The 9,371-nt window shown below is 39.6% G+C and overlaps 1 protein-coding gene across 1 annotated transcript; it reads left to right on the top strand.

Annotated features, from left to right (window-relative positions):
* Window positions 1–1,858: 1,858 nt before the first annotated feature.
* si:dkey-13p1.4 (transmembrane protein 151B) lies at window positions 1,859–8,408 on the top strand. The gene is made up of 2 exons (XM_026933847.3): window positions 1,859–2,097; window positions 5,593–8,408. The coding sequence occupies exons 1-2, from the start codon at window positions 1,993–1,995 to the stop codon at window positions 7,147–7,149; spliced, it is 1,662 nt and encodes a 553-aa protein (XP_026789648.1). The 5' UTR covers window positions 1,859–1,992; the 3' UTR covers window positions 7,150–8,408.
* Window positions 8,409–9,371: the final 963 nt, after the last annotated feature.

Here is a 9,371-nt window from a genome sequence, read left to right on the forward strand (position 1 = left end):
CTTTAATTTGAGGGTATTTACATCCAAATCAGGTGAACGGTGTAGGAATTACAACAGTTTGCATATGTGCCTCCCACTTGTTAAGGGACCAAAAGTGATGGGACAATTGGCTTCTCAGCTGTTCCATGGCCAGGTGTGTGTTCTTCCCTCATTATCCCAATTACAATGAGCAGATAAAAGATCCAGAGTTCATTTCAAGTGTGCTATTTGCATTTGGAATCTGTTGCTGTCAGCTCTCAAGATGAGATCCATAGAGCTGTCACTATCAGTGAAGCAAGCCATCATTAGGCTGAAAAAACAAAACAAACCCATCAGAGAGATAGCAAAAACATTAGGCGTGGCCAAAACAACTGTTTGGAACATTCTTAAAAAGAAGGAACGCACTGGTGAGCTCAGCAACACCAAAAGACCCGGAAGACCACAGAAAACAACTGTGGTGGATGACCAAAGAATTCTTTCCCTGGTGAAGAAAACACCCTTCACAACAGTTGGCCAGATCAAGACCACTCTCCAGGAGGTAGGTGTATGTGTGTGAAAGTCAACAATCAAGAGAAGACTTCACCAGAGTGAATACAGAGGGTTCACCACAAGATGTAAACCATTGGTGAGCCTCAAAAACAGGAAGGCCAGATCAGAGTTTGCCAAACGACATCTAAAAAAGCCTTCACAGTTCTGGAACAACATTCTATGGACAGATGAGACCAAGATCAACTTGTACCAGAGTGATGGGAAAAGAAAAGTATGGAGAAGGAACGGAACTGCTCATGATCCTAAGCATACCACCTCATCAGTGAAGCATGGTGGTGGTAGTGTCATGGCGTGGGTATGTATGGCTGCCAATGGAACTGATTCTCTTGTATTTATTGATGATGTGACTGCTGACAAAAGCAGCAGGATGAATTCTGAAGTGTTTCGGGCAATATTATCTGCTCATATTCAGCCAAATGCTTCAGAACTCATTGGACGGCGCTTCACAGTGCAGATGGACAATGACCCAAAGCATACTGCAAAAGCAACCAAAGAGTTTTTGAAGGGAAAGAAATGGACTGTTATGCAATGGCCAAGTCAATCACCTGACCTGAATCCGATTGAGCATGCATTTCACTTGCTGAAGACAAAACTGAAGGGAAAATGCCCCAAGAACAAGCAGGAACTGAAGACAGTTGCAGTAGAGGCCTGGCAGAGCATCACCAGGGATGAAACCCAGCGTCTGGTGATGTCTATGCGTTCCAGACTTCGGGCTGTAATTGACTGCAAAGGATTTGCAACCAAGTATTAAAAAGTGAAAGTTTGATTTATGATTATTATTCTGTCCCATTACTTTTAGTCCCTTAACAAGTGGGAGGCACATATGCAAACTGTTGTAATTCCTACACCGTTCCCCTGATTTGGATGTAAATACCCTCAGATTAAAGCTGACAGTCTGCAGTTAAAGCACATCTTGTTCGTTTCATTTGAAATCCATTGTGGTGGTGTATAGAGCCAAAAATGTTAGAATTGTGTCGATGTCCCAATATTTATCGACCTGACTGTAAATGGGTTACAATTGTTGTAGTCATCATGTAAAAAGAAGCTTATATAGAATTAATTATAGGGTAACAACACATACTGTTGCAGTGGTATAATTATTTTTTATTATTAGGGTTATGTCAGTTTTTCTCTACTTGCATGTTCAGTTATTTAACATCTGCATTAGCTTTTTTACACTGATGTCCATTCAGATAATAAGCTAAACTGTTGTAAGTGAAAGTGAATGAAATCCTGAACCCAGGCAGGAGTGTCGGATAAAAACACCCCCACTCCTCCTCCTTCTCTCCTCCCCTCCCTGTCTGACCAAATGGGATCTCCCACAGCGGGATCTTCGCGCGCCTTGGCTGATTTCCCGCCATTCCCGCCCTATGCTGCTCAGCAGTGCACGCGGAGCCCATTTTCCCTGAGGAAAGCGGGGTCTCAGAGGTCCAGCAGGCGAGCTGACTGAAATGTCAGGTCAGGATGGTGTCAACAGACGTGGAAGCTGATAGGAGTGCGGAGGACACAGTGCTGAACAGGCCCAATGATGATGCGGAAACACCAGCCAGCCTTAATACGATAGAGGAGGTGAGATAACCCACACGCCCCATTGCTTCTTTTCAGATTTACTTAACATGCAGTTTATAGTTTTTGTTGTTGTTGTTGTTGTTGTATTGTTTCTACAGGACGCAGCCTCGCAGCAATGTTGACACCAATTTTGAGTTAATTCTCTTTATTGACCATGACTTGTACTCAAGCTTCTCTCTTCTCTGTGATAATAAATGCCAGCATTATTGATTGTCATTGATGCTGAGACCTATTTTAGTCCTTTGCAGCACTCTGTGTCACATAAGATCAAACTGCAAACTGCAAGCCCTTAAAATCTCTTAATAAGCAAATAATAATAATTAAAAAAAAAAACATCCACAAGGTTCACAAACAAACATTATTTGTATGTACACTGACAATCCAACATGTCTTACAAGGAAGACAGGATCCACTCCGAATATCTACATTTTAAACTAGGGCTCCTGCACAGGTCTGGTAAGTACATTCACATTTACACTTAGTGCATTTAGTAGACGCCCTTATCCAGAGAGATTTGCAGAAGTGCTGTGTGTTCTTCAAAAAAAACACATCCTCATGCTAGTACAATAGGTCAGGGTCCAAGAACATCATCAAGCTAAATCCTGTTACAGAGAAGCAGATTAAGGGAAATTTTTTTATTATGTTAAAAAATTAACGTTTTGGAATAAGCATGCATATTCTGTTGTAAATGTAATATAGACCCAAGACACTAAGGTTGTAAATCTGTTGTCTTTAACCATTCCTATATTCTCTGCATTACTGCTGGCTCTGTAATGCATATCACATTTAATGTTTTCCCTTTCATTACACAGCTAACGACCTTTACAATCAGCAAGAAACTGAATATGTAAAGGACAAACTCTTGAAATGGTCTGCAGTTTTTTTTGGTATAGAAAAGGGCCAGAACCCTGTACAGGATCTGAGAGTGATACACATGCTGCAGACGTATACACTAGCATTATCTGAACACATAATATAGAATGCATGGCCACCTTGAGTACACTCTCTGACTGCCCTTTTTACATTACATGCACCAGATGTGTGCACACCTGCATTCCAGAGTATCCATCATTGCAAATGATTTTGAGAATGCTAAAAATGAGATCATTATTTGCCAGTTGAAATATGCATTTAACAAATAGTAAACCCTAAACCCTGTGGTAATGCTGGTGCTAGTTTGTCACGTCATCTCACATTCTGAAGGTTGAGATAGTATCTTGCCTAATCAAGCTACCAAAAAAAAGAAAAGCACCTCCAAATTTGTGCTTTGTTTAGAAATTTCTTTTGGCCCCTTGATCACGTTCAGGATAGCTGGTTCAAGATCTATCAAAAATATTTTTGTTAGGTAGAAATGGTTGCTGAATATGGATATGAGCATTTGAGATTAGATGAATAACTGGAGCATTTGGCTGGACTCATTGCTGTAACACAAGCCTAACCTGATTTATTAGTGATACCTAATTGAGTTGTGTTTTGGGATGCATGAAGAAGACAAATCTATGGTTTAACTTTGATACATTAGATGTATGCATACATCTTACATGGAAGGCTTTGTCAAAACTGTATGTTTAAGCAGTTATTTGATTATAACTATTTCATAACCACTCAGCCATGGCAAGGGAAGTAAAGTAGTATTTTCCACACTGACCATGTGACTTGCTGACTTCCATACATGTTAAAGTCTTCTGTTTCATGTGGGATCTTCGGTACTGATGGCTCCTTTTTTGCTTACTTAAAAGCCTGTCAGCTCTTATAAATATCAAAAATATCAAAAATCAGCTGGCACAATTTCACATACTGCACAGCATTGCTCTACTGCTAAACCTGACAAGAAGATATTGGTCAGTTAGGAGTGGCAGGCTTTTCTTCATGTGGTCAGAACTGATTTTTGCATAATGACATATGAAACTGTCAACTCAGCAGTAATATCCTTTGTTTAATTTCTTCAGAATATATTTAATAAGCTGTCATTTTGAAACACTGAATGAACACTTCTACCAATATTCTTCTATTCTGTTTCTTAAAAAATGTTTTACCTCCTGAGACCCCCTCAAGTGTTAAAGAAATTCCAAGAAACCCCTTATGATCACAGCACACAATTAATGTTAAGAACAATATGGGAAACATGTACCATCATATTAATTTATTTAAGCTAATAGAGTGTTTTCATATTAACATCACGTCTAGTTTTATCAGAATTGCTGTTAAAGTTAACATTATTTATCCAGGTTTTTAGTTATTGAGTTTTAGATGAACCCCTTTAATTTCAAGTGACCAGGCTTATAGTTATGACAATTAAATGATAACCACATCAACACTGATACTAGTTGATTACTATAAACTATTACTATCCCCATTACCATCATGTGATTTTAGAAAAAAAAGCAATAGATTCAGGGATCCCTTGGATATACCTCATGGACCCCTGGGAGTCCCTGGACCCCACTTTGGATCTAGAGAGTTTCAGTAAGTTTGAAAGGTGGCTATACAACTTTTCTGTCCTGTCAGGTCCCCCCTTACTCACCAATACATTTCTCAAAGAAAGTAGAGAGTTTATAGGCTGTGCTCACACTGCACTGTATTTTGAACCAAATTGCATCTACTGTGTTCACATAACAGCACATATGAGCAGTTAGTGCCCCCGAACTATCGCTAATTGACAGTAGTATTGTCGACTGGAGCTGCTAGTTGCTGGCATTAGCATTTAGTCGCTTTTTTATTGTTAATTAATTACCTGATAACAAGGTCAGGAATGCTTGGAAAACTGAAGTCAGGACCAGCTGATAACCTAACAAGTTATTAGCTGTAACTAAGCTCTTTATAAAATTTAAATAAAATTGTATATACTACATGTGTATGTGGTCTGTGGTGGACAGCAGTGGAGATACTTAATTTCTTATAATACTTAAATTCTTGTGTAGTGAAGTACGCCTTATAAACAACACTGTGTTTCACTTTATTAATGTAAGCCCTGGTCATGTTCTGCAAGTGAAGACATTCATAGCTTTATCTGTTTGGCAAACACAGACAAAGTAATTTAAGATGTAGAGAAGGATGTTTTGTTGGTCTCCTCCAAAGTCAGACAGCAATGGCTATAAAGGTTCATGTAGGACTACTAATTAGGCTAAAAGGAAACATGTTACGAAATACAATGCAATTTATTTTTGTTAAAGCTGCAGACACCATGTTTTCAAACAGCCATTTAAATCATCTAACTTAATAGCCATCGCATATCTATTGGAAATTCTCAATACTATTGTTAGTTGTCCCAAGCCTAGCATTGAGGGACATGCAAGCCTTGTTTGTACATGCTTTTAGCTCAATGGAGTCAAATCCCTTGAGAGTCTATGATAATCTAGTTCTGCCTTGTGAGTCTCCTAAGAGATCGATTCCATCTGTGTCTTGTAGCTTTTTTCAATTCACAACACTTAAGCCTGATTTAGCTGGCTTAAGGCATCTTCTGCATCCTTTCTCTCTTGTCTTCTGTTTCTGCAGCAAAGGCCAGTGAAACAGTCCCTGAGCGCATCTATGCGTCGCGAGACACACTGGCGCTGTCTCCTCCTCTCCTTGCTCATGTATAGCTGCCTGGGTGCTGTGGCCTGGTGCCAGTTCAGTCGTGTCACCAAGCTGACCTTTGATTCATCCAGTACCTCATCCTTGACTGCCTCTGTAAACTCACTACGAGGTGGAGGAGGGCGCTCCATGATATATCACGATAGCCCCTGCACTGATGGCTACTTCTATATCCCACTTGCCTTTCTGCTAATGCTCTATGCAGTCTACCTGATGGAGTGCTGGCACTGCCGTGCCCGCAGTGAGCTCCAGTACAAAGCTAATGTAGACAGTGTCTACGAAAGGGTGCTACGCATGCGTCAGGCTCGGCCATGTGTGTGGTGGAAAGCCATTGGCTACCATTTTGTACGGAGGACAAGACAAGTCACACGCTATCGGAATGGAGATGCCTACACCACTACACAGGTCTACCATGAGCGGGTCAACACACACGTGGTGGAAGGCGAATTTGACTACAGCCATTGCGGAATGAAGGACATCTCACGGGACCTACGTGGCCTGGAGAGTCATCCAGCTACAAGGTTACGCTTTACCAAGTGCTTCAGTTTTGCAGGACCAGGACCTGAGAATGTCTATCTCAACCAACGGTCCAGATTCTTCTCAGCGATCGAGGGCTTAGACGACTACATGGAGGCACGAGAAGGCATGCAGCTGAAAAATGTTGATTTCAGAGAACACCTTATAGCCTATGTGGATCCTGACCAGCTACCCTGGTACTCTTCTCAGGTCGCCTTTTGGCTGGCTGCCGTCCTCATGCTATCCTGGCCACTACGGGTTTGGGTAGAGTATCGGACAGCCTACGTACACTACCAGGTAGAAAAGCTCTTTGGGCTGGAGTACAGCAACAACAGCTCATCTTCAGATGAGCTTCCATCTGCAAGGAATAGTCATTGCAGTATCCCAAGAGGGGAAACGGTAGACAGCACAGAGCTGGAATGGCATATTCGCTCGAACCGCCAGCTTATCCCTAGCTACTCTGAAGCCATGCTGATGAACTTGGGGAACTCTAGGCCAGGACAAGGTGACATCAGAGCATCAAACGGCTTCCTATTAGATGACACCCTAACCCAGAGCTATGGCACCTTGACACAAGACTGTGATCGTTGCTGCCAGCTTGAAGGAACGCGTCGAGCCACCATCAGCTCCAGCTGCTCCTCCATCTTCTCCCGGCACACTTTCCATTCATGCGTGTCTCAAGACACTTCCCGCTTTTCACTGTGCCGAATGTATGGATCTAGGCACACGGTGGGGCTGTGGAGGAGTCATAGCAGCACACTGACTGAACGCTGCTGCCTGGACGAGCAGTGTTGCAGGTCATACTCCAGCCAGCTAGCACTAAATAACAGCCCACCCAACTACCAGGATGCACGCTTCTTCCCTGTCCTTATTGTGCACAGGTCCGAGGGGTGCGGAGATCCTTCAGAAGTGAGGAGATACTATGTCCGTAGAAGTTCCCTCTGTTTGGAGACTTCCCTTTAGAACTTTATGCATCCTCGCTTCACTGATCAAATGTGGTGATATGAAAGAACGCATAATGACTTTCAGAATTATGGCCTTAGTAGAACTGGGAGGGAAATATGCAATGACTGTCTGTTTACTGAATGTGATTATAACCCAAGTCCTTGATGGTAATGATAAATAAACTAAAAGCCTCAAAATCTTTTAAATATATGTGTGTAGCAAATAAATAAATATTTGCATAAAAAATTATGTACAGGTAGATTGGAATTCCTTTGATTGGAAAGGACTTTCCCCATTACCCATCACTAGCACATCATCTGCATTGGAAATTATAAAAATTGAAGTCTATAAAAATCACCAAAGAAGAAATGACTGAAGATATATAGAAATAATGACTGAATATCTAAAAGAAATGATGTACATTTACCAGATACATCAAAACTTCAGTTTTCACACACATTTCACTTTTAGGTAAAAGGTTTTAATCTGTCCTACATCATTTAAATTCCATATATTTTTTGTGCTTGCTGTGTAGAAAAAATAGTCGATTAAGTATTGATGAAAGGAAATATTGGATGACAAATTATAATGGAAGTCAAAACAATAATTGAGAATTCCATTAGTGATGCACCAGTGTGAAAGTTCTTGGCCTTAACTGATGTCAAAATGCAGGACATTGCATAAATTATTTTCATTTATATTGTTTTTATTTCAGTGAAATATGTCCAAGTTACAAAAATGTAATATTCTGAAAATTCTTGTTTTGGTATATTTCACAGCAAATTTTAATATGAAATATGTAATATGCAAAATGAAAAAGAAATTACATTTTCATGTGGGTGATAATTAAAAAATATCACTGACAACCGATAACAGTTATTTTCAAAGTAAGGTTCAAAGCAATATTTTGAAAACGGCATTGTAAGATTTTTTTAAACACTTGTTAGACTTTCTTTACATTCCGATCAATAAAGTTGATGCTCTAAGAAAAACAAGAACAACTCTAGTCCCTGTGACTGTCCCAGGCTCTGTACTCAGGAGCACAAAAATCACATTAAGACTAAATGTGTTGACCAGTAGCACTTGGTGTTATTGCATGCCTGACTGTCATTTATTTTGTGCATACACCTCAGTCATTGGGAAGGAACATATTGGAAAAGAGCAGTTGTAGGTTAATGTGAAAGCAGGACCTGAGAATGCCTACATTTTTGTGCTGCTAATTCAGCCTATAAAATATCAGCAATAAAGCAGCATATACATCTTATAACCAAGTAATCCAAGCACAGGAGAAAAAGAAATACATCCAATATTTGTTCTAAACCAGTTTAATAGATGCATGGAAAAAGTTGCAGTAAGTGTCTCCCATTTTTGTGGTAAAACTTCTGCTCCAAGACATGTGACTGGCTTTCAAGCTAGCAAGACTGAATAATGAAATCTTTCTTTCTTTGTTACTGTTAACACATGAAATGTAGTACCATATGGGGCTAAAACCAAGAATGACATTAAATTACAATGAAGCCATATTTGAAAATCTACATTATAACAAACTATAGTTTACAACAATATTTAAGTGGAACTAAAAATATCACTGTATGCAAAAGGATATACTTTGATATTGTCTTAAAGAGAAGTATTTCACTATTGCATTTTGGACTACATTACTTGTGCCAGAGTGAGCTTACAATCCAAGTTCCCCTATCACTAGTAAGGGACCACCATAAAGATATTACTTATAAAATATTACTTAATTATTTATGATGAAATTTTGGGTTGAGTTTTTTATTTTAACCTTTTGTCATCAATGTGTTAGTCTAATTTTACTTATCAGGTTTATCAGTTTCCTACATTACCCACAATGCTGTTGGACTACCTTCTGATTGTGCTGCCAGAGGGAATTATGCTGCATTACCTTGTAAGTACCTGGTAATTCACGAAGTCACATTTGACCTCTGTGCATTTAGCAAACAAAGTGGAAAAAAAAAACATGGACAGCTCCATGTTTGTCTTTTGTTAGCAACAACCTAGCCAGCTAACTGTGATGAGTGATGTATATTTTCCTCCTCAAACAGCAATCTGTATAGACAATGTTATTGATTTGATTGATCTATAGTGAATACTTGTATAATCTTGCATAATACATCAAATCAGAAGGACTGTGCACAGCATCACAAGTAAACAAAGTAGCACTTCTTGCCTTAAAATGTGTTATGCTGTATATATAAGTATTTGCTTTAGATCAA

This window comes from Pangasianodon hypophthalmus, chromosome 10 (assembly GCF_027358585.1).
Source record: "Pangasianodon hypophthalmus isolate fPanHyp1 chromosome 10, fPanHyp1.pri, whole genome shotgun sequence".
NCBI lineage: Eukaryota > Metazoa > Chordata > Actinopteri > Siluriformes > Pangasiidae > Pangasianodon > Pangasianodon hypophthalmus.